Here is a 19510-nt window from a genome sequence, read left to right on the forward strand (position 1 = left end):
TTCACTTGCATAGAAAATGACACTGCAGCTGCTCCCCTTTACCGCCCCNGACTTTAATACAGCTACACCATTGTTTGGTTTCCATGGTAACACGTCTCTTTAGTAGCGCGCGCAACTGAAAGTCTGAGAGGGTGAGGCAGATAGTCACAGAAAACAGAACAAAAATCGACAACTACTCTACTCTCTGCTCACTCCTTTCCTGCCCACACATATGCTCCATCAAGGATGGTGCTACAGGCCGCAAGGCATTGCACTTAGAACTACAATAAGCATGTTAATGTTAATCTAACAGCTACGGCGATCCACTAGCACCCCCCCCCATTTTGCATTTTGAAATGCTCCCGATTTCTGAGGTCTCAAGGTTGGCAAGTATGGGTCTCAGATATATAAAAAAATATAAAAAACATATTTATGATGTGTTTTGCTCAAAATACCAAACAGATTGTGCATTTTAGACATCCCTGATATCCCTCTATTTCAGCCCTGTTAGAGAAACGCTGATTCTGGGTCCTTAGCTTGAAAAAAGAAAGATGGAGGATGGGGAGCTTGTTCCTGCTCAGAATTCTACGAGATACAGCTAAATGCTGCCGTGATTAAACGCCATATCATGTTCCAAACCACATCAAGGATTATTTCTGAACCAGAGTGGAGCTCAAATGCTTCTTTTCTTGCGGGTTTACAACAAGGTGAGTTCCTTTTTTTATTTCCTGCTTTTTTACACTCCAGTACAGGTTAGCTCTGAGTGTTAGCATGCTTGCTAATGTAAACAAAGATCATATTACGTCCAAAACACGTTGTGCATTGTTTCTGATAGCGATGTTTCTGATAGGGCCGTGGGTGTAAAGCCAGCCCACATTTCTGATACATCATATCGGACGCAAATCTGAATCAGTTCCGTCGTACCCCCATTTTTTGAGATTTTGCTACAGAGGAAAAGAGAGAGGGTTTTGTTTTCTGACACTTTGTGAGTTCCCTGACACACCGGGGACACATATTTATGTATAAACTACATTAAAAAGTGCATTTTGCATGATAGGAGACCTTTAAAAAAAATCATAAACAAGTCGCTGTTCATAATGTGTTGATGGTATTTATTTTAGTTACTGCTTGTGGAAACAGTAGTAACCAAATGGTTTGGATAGCTGGCAGCAGAGAAATGACCAAATGGCAGAGGAAATAATAAGCAACAAAAGTATTCAACAAATTAGAAAGACAAAATATTTGGCAACCAACAAAAAGTATTCAACAAACGTTCAGTGGCTGGTCTTGTGTAAATAGAACACAATTTGAGGGTTGAAAACGCATCTCATCTGATTGCAGCATGGACACATTGTCACAGTCTCTGATTACTTCTGTGATGAACTGAATTTTGATGTATGTGTTGAAGTGTTCTTACTGCATGATGAGTAGAAAATAGGCAATACTGTTGAAAGAACGATCACAACAGAGCTTCAACAGCCTAAATAGCATCAGAGGCTTATTTTCTCTCATAGACCTAAGTGCCAGCCATTGTCACCAAGAGAAGATTAAAGGGGATACAAAGCGTTTGACAAGGAGAGAGCAGAAAAACAATCTTCGAAGCTCTTTGGAAAATGCAGATGAAAAAGAAAATAATGTGTTTTGGTTTAGCGACACCACAGCTCACAGTTCTGCATAACCAATGTGGTCTAATGCAAATAGACTTGCGAAGCATGTCAGCAACCATGCCAGTCTTTAAGAAACAGTCCTCAAATTAACATTTAGATGGAAGTGACACTTTAGGACCTCGTAAGTCAGAGATCAGGGAGGAGTGGGTGGTGGAAAAATACTTCATCCATCAAAGTCATTTTGCACGCCCCAAGGAGAAGTATAAAGTAGAGTCTAAGTTAAATTCCCTCATTAGATTAGAGCCCATTAACTCAATTATTGACAGGTGCATCTTATGATCTACCATGGAGAGGACTGGAATCATCTAGATCCGTTTATTTTTGTCTTCATGTTGCCACAAGCGACAGCCGACAGTGGGGATGGGCTCTGAGTGTGAGAAGGACTGTTTTCCTGTAACTCTGTTAACACGTTCAGAATCCCCTTTGGACTTATTAGCCAGAGATTGCAAGCTGTCTGTCCAACCCCAGTCTTTGTATAAATATAGCTAAAATCTACACCTTGACATTTCTCACACATCATTACAATCTCACTCTCTCTTCTCACCCTCGCACACTCTGCTTTCCAGTCTCCCTCTGGCCGCTTATTCTTCCATAACATCTCTACCATATAAGGGGCCGTCGCGTCACTGTCACCTCTCAACTCCAAGCTGGAACTTACTTTATCTTCTCCCCCCTCAGACCCTGAAAGCCTGCACAAATGGATGACTGGCAGCTCCATTAGAGAGGCAGGAGAGGAATAACAGTGTGGCTGTACGGGCTTTATGTTCTGTCTCCCTCCTCTGAATATACAACTACACAGAATAACTAATGTGTCATGTCGTTTCCAATGACTTTCAATGAAAAAAATGGTGTGAGATAAACACTCTACATGATGTGTCCTCAAAGACACACACACTCTCTCTTTTTTGCTCTTAATATGTGTTAAACTGCAAGGTCATCTCTAACTTTTCAGCCTGTTAATTCAACAAGCGACAAAAGGAAAAGCATGACCATTAGGCAAACGCTAAAAAAGAGAACGTGAGGGCAAACGAGAGAATATTTAAATGATGTTCACACTCAGACAGCCTACTCTTTACACACATGCAGATCAATGTTTGAGAAGGACCTGAAAAGACAAAGGATAAGGCCAGGAAGTTTTTTAATATTTCAACTGACTACTCATGTCATTTATAGGAGTATTAGACCTCAATACAAAACACAGTCCTTCATACACATCCTTAAATGATCTTCGCATGAGACTGAGCTGTGTCTCTTCTCTTTGTCTTCTCCAATACTTCTATCTAAAGATACCATTGGAATCCAGCTGGGAGTAAGTCAACCGTGCACTCAGCTGTCCGCACCTCTGAGGGGAGCCCATTATAAGTCTGATCTTTTAAATAAAAGGTGTGACGGTAATGAATGACGTCCACATGCAATACAGCAGAGGGTACATGTCATGTCATGTGACTACTGTACCTCTTATATATTGAGGGTCGTCCATTTAGCCCTGCAGCACATCTGACCCAGGATCCATTCACTTTTGGTTGGATAAGAAGCTTCCTCATGCTATGGTAAGTTGTAGATAAACAGCCACTGGCCCTCTTTCCCGGTACTCTCTGTCAGTCAAAAAAACAGGGCTGCTTTGATGATTACCAACCATATGAAAAAACACTCATCAATAATGTAAAAATGCAATTAATGACTTCCCCCACCTCTGTCAGATCTCCCACCCCGAACCCTTCCCTGCTTTGCTGCCATCCCCACGTTACATCCAGGAACAGGACAAATATGGAAATAGAATTCATTACTAAAACATATCAGTGTTAACCTTTTGTGAAGTGCACTATTTGGACACTATATGCGTGGTGCTTTGTTGTGGGAGTCATACCCTCATCAAACAGGTCTCAGTCTCTAGAGAGCACAGCCATTTATATCTGCACTGCATTGGTTCCCTGTGACGGTTTTATAGCTGTGATCTCAAACGTTGCTTTGCTGAAATATTCATGCTTCTTTGCATTCTGATTGTGTGCCTGAACACCAACACAAGTGTAATTGCTTGTGTAATTGCAAGAAAATTATAGGTTTGGTAGGGGCATTAAATAAAAAGTTTTTTTCAGGGTGATGATGTAGGGAAAATACGTTACACATAAATGTATTTTCAGGATGTTTTATTTATGAGAAAATGATACAGCGCTACCAGAGCAACGTAATCATGCAGTGCCGCTCGAGGTAAAAAGTATGACGAAAAGTGTCACACTGTCTGTGCTTATACAAGTTACAAGACAGACAATTCATCTCAGCACCTGTCAGAGCCGATAAGAGAGAATTCAGCAGTCATGAAAGCAATTTCAAGTGACCCTCTGAACCACATGTTACCCATTGTGTCAATGCTGGTGATGATGTGTCGGTCCTAACATCAAATCTGGTGTTGAGTTGTCAGTCATGACAACATATCAATGTTCTCTTGAATACTGTCAAAAATATAATTCTCGTTTGTATTCAGATAGTTTGGTGGGAAAATTACATTTTATCCCGTCAACTAACTAAAACCCACCCAGTAAGGCTGACAAATGATTGTGTTTATTTCCATTACAAACAGACAGTTGTGTGGCTCCTCCAGTCGGATACATCACCATCTTCTATTGGGACAGCAGAGGCAGATGCTGGCTGTATAATTACTTCCTAAAAAGATCAGTATCTTGACAATGACCATTTCTACATGGTCAATGGGGTGGAAAGACACCATGAGGAGCATGTGAGGATGATGGCAAAGACATGGATAAGTGAAACTGCTGCACACATGTCCACTTTATACCAAACAAGATGTAACAATGTGTTTTTGATGCTTTCTTTAAATAAAACTGCAGTTGGAATCAAATATTTATTTTAATAGGTTCAGGGATGGACTTAAGTCACACACCTTTATCCTCGTGACGTTGCCTGTACGTGTATTTCTGATGGTGTCTGTACGTGTGTGTTAGTGGGGAGGCAGCAGCTCTCAGCAGCATCATGACCATCAGTGTGTATTCTACGTAGGCACAACGTGATAAGACCTGATACTCCACCTACGCTCGGGTTGCTGATTGGCGTTACGCAGGTATCCAGTTCTTATTTATTAGCAGAGAGCGTGGACGTCTCATTTATGCTGGCCTGATCTCACTGCAGGATCTATCCTTCTTCACTTCTCTGCACCAGGGCGCACGCAGACTCTTTTACCAAACTATCTGCTTGACAGAAAACAGGTAAAGGAAAAACTTGTAAATGCTTAAAGTAAAAATGTGAACATATTTATTCTATTCATTTATTTTAGACCATTGTATTTTTCTTCCATTATGAAGTTTATTTAATGGTTTAATGTGACTTTTGGGAGAGAGAATGCATGATATTATTGTTGCCTCTTTGTTCCGCTGGATAAATACGAGAGAATCAAAACAATAATGTATTAACAACATTACAAATACATGTCATGAAATATATAATTGTAAACCTTACACCGAGCACTTTTACGCACCAATTACGCAACAAGCTATGCCTAATGGATACATTTGATTTCGATATTCAGCGATATTTTTGCCTAAAACGAAACAACTTATTAAAAAAGGATAACTGTCCTTTTGCGCAGGAGGTGCTGAGAAAATGAAGGGCGGTGTGCTGCTGATGACTCTGTTCCTCATCATGAAACTTCGATACAGCCATTCCAGATGCGAGGAGCCCGGAACGCGCAGATCAGAAGTAGGTTTCCGGGCGCGCAGTGACAACGCTGATTTGCACGTCCTATTTTAAACATAAACTGATTGTTTATTTGTTTTGCTTTTCATAATTGCAGAATCCCACAGTCTTGGACAACCTCAAGCGGAACATTCTGAAGAGGTATAGCGATTTGGACTATGACAGCTTTGTAGGTCTGATGGGCAGAAGAGATGCCGGTAAGTCTCCCACTGATTTCATTCTAAAATGTGTAGAAGTAATTCGTGTTAATAATACTTCATTGAATACAAATACAAAAATGTGATAAACTGTTGTAAATGCTGTCCCTTACTTAAATCTGGTGATTTACAAATAGTATTTTTGATCTAGATTTTTTTTCCTCAAAAGTGTTCTTCTATTTTACAATACTGCTCTTTGTCTTTTCGTCTCGGTTTCATTTAATTATTATCAGATGATAGCGCTGTACCTGCACCACAAAAAAGTAAGATCTTTATGATTTAGTACTGATGTGAAGTGTTTGCTTTCTTATTTGAAATCATCATAAAACACAAAGTGTCTGGTTATTCTTCCTTTTTTAGGGGAAATGAATGACATTTTTGTGGGTCTTATGGGAAGGAGAAACTCAGAGCCTGGTAAGTGTGGCATTTCACAAAACGTGACATTTTCATAACAGCCCTGTTGGCTTTTGTAAGCATTCAGATTCAATGTGTTCATAATGCAGACAATATATCTTGATGTGAATAAATTGCAATGTCTGCTCTCACAGATAATGGTCCCTTGAGAAGAGAGTATCCAGAGAGGAGAGGCATTTTTCTCAACAAGTGCAGGCTGAGGTGAGTGCCTCTAGTTTATTTTTCATTCAGTAGATTTAACATCTTTAAAGAAAAAGTTAAAGCCCAAAAGGTTCTTGAAATATATGGAGTTGAAACTTTAAGTACATAAAAGCACTGCTGACTCAAATCACTTTTATATTTTCTCTGTATGCTTTTCTTTTTAGTATATCTCATATTGGCATTATCAATGAAATGTATGAAATCATTTATTGTACATATTTAAATAGTATGTGCGTTGGATTAATACTTATATATTAAATACACTATATACAATGTGTTTTGTTGCAGGTTTCTTCAGGGGCTGTAAAACTTAATTCAGAAGCAACTCTCTCATCTGGCATCGATGACAGAAGATCACAGAAAACACAACAAATTAACTAAATGTCTGATGGAAATGAATAAATGGCGTGATTCACACTGTTAACCTGCCAGCTTGACTTATGAGAGCGAATATAAACTAAACGGATTGTATTTGTTTAATCTGAAGACAAAACATGATTATAGTGACAGCCGATACATTATATTTATGTTCTTCTTCTTGCTTAAAATGTTCAAAATAAACCTTTTGTTTTTTATAAATCATCTATTCATTTAAAACATTGGTGAATTTCCCTGAAGCTGTTTATGAGTGTTTTTTTAATCTGGACAGGCTCCAATGCATACAGCTGTGTTCAGTCACACCTGATGCAATTATTATTGTTGGGTTACATAAAATAACTTGACAAAAGGGCTTCATTGTTGTTTTATATAATATCCTTTTCATCAAAAGCCACATTGTATTCAAAAACAAGGGGGTTTGAAGTTTCCTCTTCTACATCAGAGCATCTCATATCATTCAAAGTAAGCACATTTTTAACAGGTGGGGCTTTTCAAACTCAAAGTAAACACTGTGTCACTGCTGGCTGTGGATTTAGAGTCTGCTTTAACAATTTAGCCCTAGAGAGAAATTGACTCCACAAGAAAAATGCAGACACAAAGGCAAACAGAATACATGTTGTAATCTGGGTTTAATTAATTAAACATTTTAATCAGATATGTACAGAGAACATCAGATATAAAACAATAAAAGCAAATGCAAAGAAAAGCAGCACACTGCCATTTGTGCTGCTGTCCATTTAAAAAACAAAATAAAAAAACATTTAAAATATATATTAAAAAAATGCGTTGCTGTATTATTGACTATAAGGTAAAATAATATTCTATGCGCCTCTTCTTGTATTACTTTCAACACATATTTAAGACTTTGTGACATCATAAGTTAATTAACTAAAATGACTATTTAAAGCGCAATAAACCCCAAAGTGTATCTTGGTTAAAAAAAACAGTCAAAGCATAGAAGCTTCAACTAAATCCTATTCAAATATTAAGCACTCTCACTGTGAGGGCTCACGGTGTCATACTGACTGGAAAAACACTGCGATTGGATCAAGGAAGAGCGGTCAGAAGAAAACATTGGCCAACATACTGTGCAGGGAAATCATCCCCGGCTCAAACACAGAATCAGCGATGCCGGCCCTGAGTGACTCCAGTCCGGTTCTCTGTGACGCCAGAGTTTAAATCGTCTTTCCCAAGTTTCTCTGGCTCAGTCTCTGATTTAGTTTTGTTTCCACCGAGCGAGGAGGCTGAAGTTGTGTGAGCCCTTCCATCTGTCACCTCCTGAACCGCTTTAAGTCCTGCCGTCACGACTGTCTGTGAGAGTGGGCCGGGGGTCAGACCCTGGCGTACGGAGGGCTGGTAGCGCGGCCGGTAGCCGAACGCTCTCAGGTGATAGGTGTAATACTCCAGAGTGTACATCAGCTCTGCTTCTACATAATGGAAAGACACTGCCAGGTCAGAGCAGCACTGCGGACCCTGAGGAAGAAAAACAGACCATTTAGAGACACATCTAACACATGAAATGAAGACCCATCAAAAATGTTTAATTTTAGCATCAATAAATGTGATGATGTAAAAAATGTGATGCAATTTTTCATTTAGAGTGGTATTCTCTGACATTCACCACAGTGCAGACAGATTTCACATGTTTCCCTGTTAAATGTATGCAAAAGATAAATGTATCACTAAATATCTAGCTGCACAAGGTGTCCGTACAGTGAAAAGACCTTACGGTAATGACTTCAATAAACTTCTAATAAATAAAAAAGACACATGTCATTCAAGGGATACATAGGAACATGTTATATGCAAACAGATTATGAGCAAATACGGTCTCGATTTAATTGGAGAGTTCTAACTGACAATGCTGTTGGCATTATGAGCCAAACAATTGCATAAATTGTTGTGATTACGAGTAACAAGTCAATGTAAAAATAGATAAAATGCCAATGTTCATCTTGATTTAAGCTATAACCCAGTGCAACAGTTTGATTCATTTGTGTTTTTAACAGCTTTTGTCAAACAGACTTATGTGGCACAGAAATATAACCCATTAAGTTTGGTCTCGAAAGATAAAATACTTGTTTGTAGGAACGAGTCTTTGTGTTAGTCGTTTTGAGTCTGTTTTTATAATGAGACATGCTGACAGTTTTGAAACGACATTTGTGCAGTCTGATTAAAACATAATTACTTTAATATAAAAAATTGATTTGTTTTCTTTTTCCCTTTTCAACCGAGGATAATGCAGCTCAATACGCTGGCAGTAAGTGTGTGACAGTGTCAGTAATGAACCTGTCTCATTGGAATTGCAAAGTACAATAAATGAGTTGCATTATCTGCCACAAATTGACCAATTTTCCCTTTGTTGACAGGACATTGTCTCGGCTGCAATCATCTACTTTAAAATGAACTCATCTCTATTTCAATTCACTCGTTCTATGACGGGGTCAGGTGCGGCATTCAAATGTGCAAAATAATACCAAATTATTTATTTATTTATTGTCCCTGTGATGATTACCTACATTTTGCTTAATTTATCAAGAGCAAACAAACAGTATACTGAACACAGAGAATAGACCCCTACATTTCAAAATGTAAGGACACTCTTCTTACTTTAAGTGCATATTTAAACTAATGATATTAAAGGATTTTCAACTAATAGGTTCACTCCCCCAATAGCTTGTCTTCCTAACCTGACTTGCCCTTTAATAAGGCTAATCCACTCCACAGGATGTCTGTCTTATCACAAAGCTATCAGACAACCACCTGCTGCTTCAATGGTGACATTTGAGGCACATTTAGACAGCTAACAAAGAACATAGAGGCAATAAATATGGGGAGAGAGTGTAATATGACATGTAGCAAAAGCTCCTGAGGAAAATCAAACTATGTTTTTTTGGGTTATATGGTATGCTTCTTAACCCTCAGTCAACTGGATGTGCTCTTCTAAAGCATTTCGAGCACAAATACATTTGCTTTTACGATCTCTACCATCTCATACTGTAATAACATTTTGCAGCACTAACTGACACATAAAACATAAGTGAAGGGACTTGCCTCAACAATCGGGTAGTAACAATAGCTCCAGTACCAGAAGCTCTTTGAGAATTTGCCAGTTAGATGGTGCTCTGGAACAAACGGGTGGAAAGTTTCTCGATGTAGAGTGTCTCTGGAGTCCCCCGCCTGAACGCCCATCTTCTCCAAGCACTGCCCCAGCGCCAAGTCCTCTACAGGGGTGGTGTGTGTGCAAACTTTGGTCCGAAAGCCTTCCACAAATCTCTTGAGGGCCTCTTTGCTCAGCACGTAGCCAGCCCCTCCGCTCATGTAACCTTGCTTTGTGTAAGGCTTGAAGCGTTTGCCAAAGTAGATGGGCTCTTCAGGGGTGTGGTTCGACAGGATCCAGCGCAGGTTGTCCACCACAATGAAGGTGTCATCGTCTGCCTTTAAGAACCAATCTGCTTCACTCGCATGGTGCTCGTAGACATAATGAAAAGCTCGAATGGTCTTCCAGTAGAGCTGGTCACGGCCCTCCTTAGTGCCCAGGCCCACAGTGGGGAAGTCTGGGTCCTCCACAGAGCTCATGAACACCACCACGTTGCAGTGGCGACTCCAGGTGGCCCTCACATGGCGGGCCCGGCTCTGCAGGTTGTACGGCCCTGTCATCACCCAACAAAGAACGCGTACCTTCTGGTACAACACATCTGCCAGCCGGCTGTCTTCATCTAGAAGGACACACATCAAACTGTATAACTGGCGGGCAGTGGACTAAATGTATCTGTAGTTCCATCAGGAATGGCCCAATGCCATGGCAGATGAGCATGGCAGATCCATATCCAATCAATTAACTCCAAATTCCTTCTGTGTGGTGTGCTATAATGCTTTCTTTTTTTTACTTCACCACCACCATAATCACAAAAGCATCTTACTTAATATTGTTATATTTGGTCAAATCTAGATATACAGCATTTTGATTTAGGATAAATTAGCTTTATTTGTCAGCCCATACTAGATGGTCTTATCTTTAGAGGATCAGCGTGAAAGAGAGTAAACCACCTGCATGGTGAGGGTGGAGCAGGTTGATGAGAGCAGCTCCTTCCTTCCTCCAGCTGGTTGGGCTCTCCGACACCGCTGTGTCTCTTTCCTGGGCCTCTGTCAGCACCGGGTAACTCCTCTCAAACCACACCTGGCGCAGGAAAAAGTAGATGCTGCAAGCCCCCACCAGGAAGCCCAGGGAGAAGGCCAATCTGGAGCTGGAGCCCTTCATGGTGAGACTGCTCCAAGCACAGTGATGTCCCAGTTACACCATGCCTACACGGGAACACAACGCACAGTTTGATGGACTGACTATGTGTCTCTTGAAGTACCTTGAATATTATTTTGCAAATCATTGTGTCTCAAAAGGCAAACAACTCTGAGTGAATGGTTAATAAATGAAAAAAATGGGGTTTGAGAACACTCTGTTATGGGTTGCACTTTTAATATCCAGACTACAAACCATTTCAAGCATTGCCCCCTGGAGCCTAATCTCCCCTTCCTTTATTAACAGGGAACTGTTGTCTTAAAAATCCTGCATGTTATTGCAATACATTTGGACAGGAACCACAAACAACTGTTTTACAAAGCAGTAAAGTCTGTGCACAGAAACTGACTGTGTAAACATGTAGAACTTGTGTTCCCAACCTAAATTATTTGTACCTTAATGTAGGCTAAATCAGAAAGTGTGCCCCAATAAAAATGGTGGTATCATATTGATTGACCCAGAAATAAAGAGGCGTCAACGTTTTGCTATTAACCTTATCACTACATTTCTCTCCATCTTCAAGTCAGATTTGTTATAAAATCTTACATTTAACCCTGCTTTAATACAACACGTTCAGTTTGTCGTGAGAACGTTAGAGAAGTATTTGTGGACATGTACTTTACACTTGACTTCACACAGTGTCAGTGGGTCACTGCTACATTTCATATAAGTCTGTGTTGCCTCAATGATGTGGTTAAAGACCCCAAAGGCAGATTTTAACAGTTAACATGACGACTGTTGTTTTTGATAAACACGTAGTCTCCACCTTTAATGCTTCCTTCCATGATCCTGACCATGAATAAAATAGGCGACAATCCAGTAGGTCTAATCGAGGCTTACATCCGTTTACACCAAAACACATGACTGCTGCGACAGCGAATTAAGGCCATGTGGAAGTCAGACCCATAACTATGAATCTGCGGAAATGTTATTCACACTAGTGGCTGTGTGTATATTTCCACTCAGCAAAAATGTGTTTATGTTTGTGCTATTTACCTTTGAAGGGGCATCAGCCTTTGTGAGCACGATATGCTTGCAAACCCTCAAGCCTTTAGCAGCGGCATATTTCCTGTTTCTTAAAAACGCAGCAGCCTGATACACCTGTCAGTCATGTCGTCACACGTTAGTCACATTCATCCGGTGAAATGCTTTTGATTGAAGTTGTCGCTGTTTTCCTTAGACAAAGAAGATGATTTGTAGGGTGCAAGGCTCACAGTAGATTTACATTCTTCAGCATCAATGGCTAAAGCTCTGAAAATGCGGCCTCTCATTGGCTGGCTGTTGGTGACGTAATGAGGAAGCCGCCTTTCACATCCTGCAATGCATTAAAGGTGGGGTAGGCACATTTGAGAAACCGACTCGAGATACACTTTTTGTTATATTCCAAATGTGCCTACCCCACCTTTAATGCATTGCAGGATGTGAAAGGCGGCTTCCTCATTACGTCACNAATGTGACCCCGGGAGGAAGCCGGGAGAGGGCAATGAAATCGGGAGTCTTCCGCGAAATCGGGAGGGTTGAGAAGTATGTGAGACCCATAATATATGCCTAAAAATAGCATGATAGGAGATCTTTAATTTTTATTAATTGCTTATGGTGGAGAATAACACATTTTGACATACACTATTAAATTTTTGAGCTAAACTGTACAAAGTAATTGTGAAACGTTTTTAATTGTAATTTCCCCTGTTTTGCTGGGATTTATTTGTTTGTTTTGCCTTGGCAGCAACTTTGTTATCACATTCTGAGGAGTTGCAGTAGACATCACTGAAAAATAAGTGCTTTTTTAAGAACCATCTGGAGAGCCACAGACCAAGCTTTAAGGTGATCTTTTGTGTTGAATCCATGTTGGAGGAGTCTGACTTTGGAGATCTGGTCGAATGGGGATGTAATGTACGGTTTGAAGCTCATTACTGTGTGGATGAGAGCTGGCAATATTGCTGCCGAGCTTCCATCCCACCTGGATATTACACTGACTGACTGACCGGACTTGAACTCGCTCTGCTGCTTATTTCATCATGTCCCACCTGCTCATAAAAATGGTGTCAAGGGAAATTATGGAATCATGATATGAAAGTGTGCAACATAGTGAGTGAGACAGAAATCACAAGCCATGAAACGTGTCACACTTACATTGTTCACTGTCTGATTGAATATGAACGTTGGAAATTAGGAATTTTGTGATCTGTGTCTTCGTGACGTGTGTGCTTTGCTAATCTATGGATTCAGTAATTACAGAATTGACACTTAATTAACACAGACAGCTGTTAAGACACAAAATAAATAAACAAATCTGCGATGCGACAGAAAGACATGAGACAATGTTGAAAATGTCCCACTGGAATAGTGGAAATACTATAGGCAACATTGATCTTATCTCTTTTCTATTTCAATAATGTCCTCAACCCTGAGGGCGTTTGGTTATTTCTTTGTTTCCTAATATGGTCACAGGGTCTGATGATACAAAGTGAGCTTTAGGAAGTTTGAGTGTATGATCCACTACTGGCTGATGCGCATTCTATGTACATCATGATTGCTAAATTTAAAAACAGAATTCATAATATGGATTACTGCAATGACCAAACAGGAGCAAAGGTGAGTCCTGCATAGTTTCGGTAACACTTTATATTAAGGTACACAAATTAACCATCAACTAGTTGTTAATTAACATGCATATTAGCAGTATATTGGCTCTTTAGTAGTCATTATAAAACACTTATTAATGCCTTATTCTACATGACCATATTCTACANTGTAAAAAGCACGACAAATCATTTTAGCCGGCCTGGCTAAATTAACTGGATGGCCTACCTGCCTGTCAGCCTTCCATCCGTGCACAAATTTATCTCGTGCCCTCATTGTTCATGTGCGCGTTCGTGTGTGTTGGAGGATGGGCTCTGTAAGGAAGTTGCAGATTTTCTCCGTTCGTGTATTTTCAAATTCTAGCGCACTCGAGCTGGTTTCTCCGAAATTACCTACCCCACCTTTAACTGCAATAAAGTAGTTTGATTTATAGGCTGATACATGTATTTATAATGTTTTAATAAGTAACTGGAATATTCTGTGACATAAGCGAGAAAGGAAAGAGAGGGTATTTTTGTATGACCACTAGGTGTCACACTAACAAAGCCTATACAATAATCTAGAATGACATATCTCCACAGCTACAGATGTAATCACATCATAAAGTTAATTAAAGATTAAAGAATGTGTGGTTGACACACAAGAATTTGCAAGCATATCGTGACAGTTGACAGTGTATTGATGTATGCAGTTAATGAGTCTGGAACATTAAGACAATCAGTAGAGTCAATGCAAAATTAAGTCAAGACAGTCATGCAAAAAAAGGTTAAATATTGATTGAGTCTATTACAAGACATGAGCTGGAAAATAAAAAACTATATTGATAAAAAGATGACCACTAATATTGATGTCGAGACTAATGCATTGTATTTCTATTTGCTGTGGACTTATGGTAATTCTTAAATAAACATTGAACAGAAGCTCTAAATATCACTTCCAGACATGCTTTAATTAACAAACTTGAATAACAAGTGGTGTCTGATTTGTTTTACACGAAACACTTAAATTACCTATTTAAATATGTATGTTACATACTCCTTCTTGCCTATTACAAATAGAGAGTAAATGTGTTTAAAAATGTTGAATTTGAAAAAATTAACTACGAGAAGATGTATCATTTAAATAATAAAAAAAGCACTTTATGTGAATCTGCCCTCAAGGTTTTACGTTTCCCCATTACTTTTTGAGTTGCACTTATTGGGCCTCCATGGCTTTCAAACTAACTGAGAGCCAGGAAGCATTTTGGCATGTGATGCTGCTTCAGCATTAGGCTACGCACAAACAGGTGCTAACTACACTGCAGTGCTAGAGTCTATGATAGCCTACTATTTGATTGGGGAAATAAGGCTTCACTTGCGGCCGGGTCAAACTTGAAAAACTTGTTATCTTTCTCTCCAATGTAAAGTCAAGTTCTCAATGGTTTGCTTTGTGGTGACGCTGTTGACTTGTGCGCGCTTTGTCAAGGAGTGGCTCCGATCGAAGCAGCAACCAAAGTCCACAACTCAAAAACACGCCTGTCCGGGCACACAGGAAAGATCGCTGACAAAGTTTGTCACATTTTAACACAGGTGTCCAGGAAGGATTTATCCTACAGAAACGACAACAGTAAGAAGTATGTTAATTTATATTCTTCATGTTCTTTTGTCTACTTGGATGTAAACAATACATGTTGGGCCTGCTTATCATATTGCATTGAGATACGGTTTGTATTTCCTGTTTCCTAAAGTTCTTGAAAATTGTGTTTTAGAATAATATGTTTTAAATTATACATTTAAGTGTGGGGTTGAAAGAATGTATACAGAAAGTTAGACAAGGACTTTAAGAACTTGTTAGACATGTTTTTTTTCTTGTTAGGCTAAAGTGTTTACACAACCATGAATTCAGTTGTGTAGTTACCAATCTGTTTTGAAAAATATTCTTAATGAACACGACAAACAAACCCTGTGAGATATTGTATTCAGCCTGGAGAACTAATAAGCGTTGCTCTTTAGATGTTTGCTGCAGGCTTCAGTTCCGTATACTAGATTATATTTTAGTTTATGCTGTCACAATACATGTGATAACTTGTTTTAATGAGAGAATATTTAAACTAATGGAGGTTTCAGCTCAATTGAATCCAGACCCAGTGGCCTAACTTTGATAATACTTTTATCATGACAATTGTTGACATAATGAACAACTGTGAAGCATAGTGAAACAGCAAAGCAGTCAGAATTTCTAGCCAGTGGTGATAAGTAACTAAGTACATTTTTGAGGTACCACTACAATTCAGAGGTCAATATTTTACTTTTACATTTATGTAGTATATTTAGTTACTTTGCAGATATAAATAAATTATAAACAATATGATCTACACTTAAGAAATACTTTAGATACACCTGGATTAAATTCACATGCTACCCCACAGTAATTGAAGTTAGTTCCAGCTCAACCAGCTTGACAAATATATGAATACATCAATAATTATAATCAAAACTTATTATATGTATTATTCTGAAATGGGCTGATCTGCATAATGAGTATGTTTGCTTTTGGTACTTTAAGTATATTTAGATGTGAATACTTTTGTACTTTTACCTGAGTCAAATTTTGAAAACACGACTTTTACTTGTAACAGAGTATTCTTACACTTATTTTTACTTGAACTTAAGTACAAGATCTGAGTACTTGTGCTCCCACCTGTGCTGCTAGCTATTAGACCATGCCCAATCTTTAAGGGCAGCAATATGGTAAGTCACTTCGGAAACAAACTCTAGACTAAAATAACTGGCAAGGGTAAAGCCTCAAAAAACACCCTTCGTTTGAAAAACAAGGTTGAAGCACTGAGCCTAACAGGCAAATACTGTGATTCAAAGAACCTTCTGCACATCTGTTAGGATAAAACCTTGCACCATGACGTAAATCAACAGAACATTGCAGAGTGAAATCTCCTCAGAGAGTGTCGGCCTCTACAATCTGACTCTCTGCTGCTGTCCTCTGACCAAATTCGCTGTGAGACTGTTCCTCACCCAGACAATAGATCATCTTCTTGATAATAGCTTGGAGCGCTCCATTTTGCGAGAGAGTGCACCTTGCCCCTCGAGGAGGATTAGCCCCAATGTGCGTCCACATTCAAAGATGTCAACACACTTTGTTTCCTCTCTGTTTCAGCCTCACTACTACCTGGGGCTGCCTTCTTTAGTTCCATATTGCCTCCACAGTAGATAAATTGTCAGCATAAAGTTTTAGTGTGTACTGGGAAAGCTGAGCTTTTTCAAGACAATTACATAAGTCAGCCGAGTGAGGGTTAGTGTCTGTTTCGTAGTTAAGTATTGTAAGTGTTTTCCTTATCTAGCTTATTTTTTTAATTTGTCAAAACCAGAATTTTATCACAGCAGCACAGCAACTTGCTGCCTGCATGGTTAATATGTAGTATTCACGAAACCAGAATTCAATTACTATGTCATTGTGATTGTGTCATCTGAAAAGAGAATAACGATATGTACTGTATATCAGAACTACTATATTCAAATTCAGCTATTTTATAACACAGTTTAAGTGCTAGCAAAAAACACGAGGGAACTGAACAGAGGTTAAACTGAAAAGAGGACAGAGCGGAAGAGATGTTGCTGTTTAGTGCTAAATAGGTATTTTACTGTGAACAGAAGCCCACAAACCAGTTAGACCTCAGTGAAAGCTGTGCAAAGTAGAGCAGCTCTTTAGTGCAAATGTGGTTACAAGTTTAAGTTCCGGTTACAGTTTTAGACATGACAACAGAAATGAAGTTAATACTCATAATTTCAAATGTTATAGTCTAGTGGTGTTTACAGTAAGGTCTAATATTGTATAACACAATCCAGCTAGCTTTAAACAAGCCCGTAGCCTCAGCAAGTTTAATGATTTTATATACATTTTCGGCCAGCTTTTAAAGCCTGAAAATTCAGGCTCCTGTCAAATAAAAAAACAATACAGACATGTATTCCCGTGTAAAACACAGGACATCCGTCTCTTAACTGCCGCTTTTGTTTTCCTTACCCTGTGTGGCCTACATTTGTAATTTTTGGCATTTTCTTTAATCTTCCATCTAGATGGGTGCCACCTTTAATAAGAAGTGTCTGGTGCTGATTTTGCTCGGTGGACTCCTGCTAGCCCTGTTTCATGCTTGGAGCCCTGGGACCGGCTCAGCAGTTGACATACAGCCAAGACAGGGGGGTCTTCTGAAGAAAATAATCGAAGAGAAAACTCGAGACACCATTGGTGACTATCATGACATTGCCTACAATATAAAGGAAGATGTGGCAGGGTGAGTTATTAGTCAGAGCATGTGTTCATTCTCCTGTTGAAATCTCCTTTTTTTCTAACATCTAACTTCCCTTGTTTTTACAGTAATTTGGCTCAGAATACATGTATGTGTCTGGCCGATAAAGAGAGCTTTCGCCTGCCGTTTTCCAATCTGCTGTTCCCAAGCGTTAGGGCCCACAAGTTTGATGAGGCGTTCTTAGCATCCCATCCTGACCCCGAGGGTGTGAAGCGTCTCAGGGCTAAGGAGTACAGCAGGTTCCTAAAAAGGTAAACTTTACATGATAACACCTACTGTCGGACTGCCAGTGAACACATCCTTGTGCTATTACTTTACATGTTAGACAGCTATAGTATACATTTTTCTATTAAAAAGATGAAAACGACTTTACTTTTTCAAGATAAGGATAGCCCAATTGACCCACAAGGTGTAATCATTAGATTTTTACAAAAAGATATGAGGATCATGAATGCACTTAAGTAACCAGTTACTGTCAGCTTTTAATTAGATTTCCAAATTTCAGATAGCAGATAGTATTAGATACATCAGGCTACATTCACATGAAATAAGGTGTTGCAATGCTTACCGGTAGTGTGTGAGTATCACTTAAAAGAGTGACTCAATATAAAACATCACGTTGCTCTGTTAAAGCAGAAGACTACAAAGATAGCAAAGTTTTGATGACTATAATGTGTGTAACTGCCCAGGGACTGCAAATGAAAATGAGCTAATTTCTAAATCTGGTGTAAACGATCTCTTCTCTTTTTTCAGATGAATGTATTTTAATTAGGGCCGGGATTCGATTAAAAAAATTAATCTAATTAATTACAGGCTTTGTAATTAATTAATCGCAATTAATCGCATTTTTAATCACATATAAATATTTGACCTGAGAACAGTGAGAAGCAATTTTTTTCACATGGATTGTGATTAAAAATGCGATTAATTGCGATTAATTAATTACAAAGCCTGTAANTGGTGTGGACGATGATAAACACTGATTCACAAAGTTGACATGCGGCTCAACCAGCAATGCTACACTGTGTGATGCTGGGACGGGCTGAACTCACCAGGATTCGCGGAACCACACGTGACGTCACGACACAGCACCAAGCAGCGGCAAGTTTGAATCCAGACTTTTCTGGATACCTCTGAATTTGACCCATTTTCCCGATATTAACAAGTGATTTACAGCAAATAGGAAACGATATTCGATCTATATCACGTGTTACTGGAATAAGACCCAACAAGTTAATGCATTTTGAAACAGTTCTATGATCTTTCAGCTACAGTAAATTACGCAAGATAAGGACTTTAAGCTTATGTATTCAGTCATTATTCAATGGTATACTAAAATCCATGTGAAAAAAATTGCTTCTCACTGTTCTCAGGTCAATTATTTATATGCGATTAAAAATGCGATTAATTGCGATTAATTAATTACAAAGCCTGTAATTAATTAGATTAATTTTTTTAATCGAATCCCGGCCCTAAAAATAACACTATGCGATATATACTTTAACAATTACTACGTTTACCTGAAAGCTACTCCATTACTTTCTATATGTTCCACTTTGTTTGGTCTTTAGCTGTATGGTCCCTGTGCTGTAACAATGTACATCTTTGGGGTAAGAAGAAAGGAAATCTGATTCTGATTACATGAAAGTGGCGTCTACTAAAAGATTGAGCATGGGACACCAATGGGTCTCGTTTTTGTTGTGTTTGGAGTGAGTACGTGCGTGTGTACGTGTGTGTGTGTGTGTGTTTTTGCCAGACAGCCATTGAAACATGTTTTAAGAAGGTATTA

The 19510-nt window shown here is 39.0% G+C and overlaps 2 protein-coding genes and 1 long non-coding RNA gene across 3 annotated transcripts; 2 read left to right on the forward strand and 1 right to left on the reverse strand.

The window, feature by feature from the left end:
* Positions 1-4746: 4746 nt before the first annotated feature.
* tac3a (tachykinin precursor 3a) lies at positions 4747-6911 on the forward strand. Its single transcript, XM_010784427.1, has 7 exons — positions 4747-4867; positions 5248-5357; positions 5452-5551; positions 5785-5814; positions 5912-5965; positions 6100-6166; positions 6455-6911. The coding sequence occupies exons 2-7, from the start codon at positions 5262-5264 to the stop codon at positions 6471-6473; spliced, it is 366 nt and encodes a 121-aa protein (XP_010782729.1). The 5' UTR covers positions 4747-4867; positions 5248-5261; the 3' UTR covers positions 6474-6911.
* A 103-nt stretch (positions 6912-7014) lies between these two features.
* On the reverse strand, positions 7015-12133 carry c1galt1la (core 1 synthase, glycoprotein-N-acetylgalactosamine 3-beta-galactosyltransferase 1, like a). Its single transcript, XM_010784428.1, has 4 exons — positions 11838-12133; positions 10595-10849; positions 9599-10263; positions 7015-8017 (listed from the first exon to the last, which is right to left on the reverse strand). Exons 2-4 carry the CDS (start codon positions 10803-10805, stop codon positions 7667-7669), a joined length of 1227 nt encoding a protein of 408 aa, XP_010782730.1. The 5' UTR covers positions 10806-10849; positions 11838-12133; the 3' UTR covers positions 7015-7666.
* Positions 12134-14717: 2584 nt separating this feature from the next.
* On the forward strand, positions 14718-17968 carry LOC104956868 (uncharacterized). Its single transcript, XR_799608.1, has 3 exons — positions 14718-15036; positions 17492-17706; positions 17790-17968. It is a non-coding gene; the product is annotated as an uncharacterized lncRNA (long non-coding RNA).
* Positions 17969-19510: the final 1542 nt, after the last annotated feature.

This window comes from Notothenia coriiceps, unplaced genomic scaffold, assembly GCF_000735185.1.
Source record: "Notothenia coriiceps isolate Sejong01 unplaced genomic scaffold, NC01 NC01_scaffold00026421, whole genome shotgun sequence".
Lineage (NCBI taxonomy): Eukaryota > Metazoa > Chordata > Actinopteri > Perciformes > Nototheniidae > Notothenia > Notothenia coriiceps.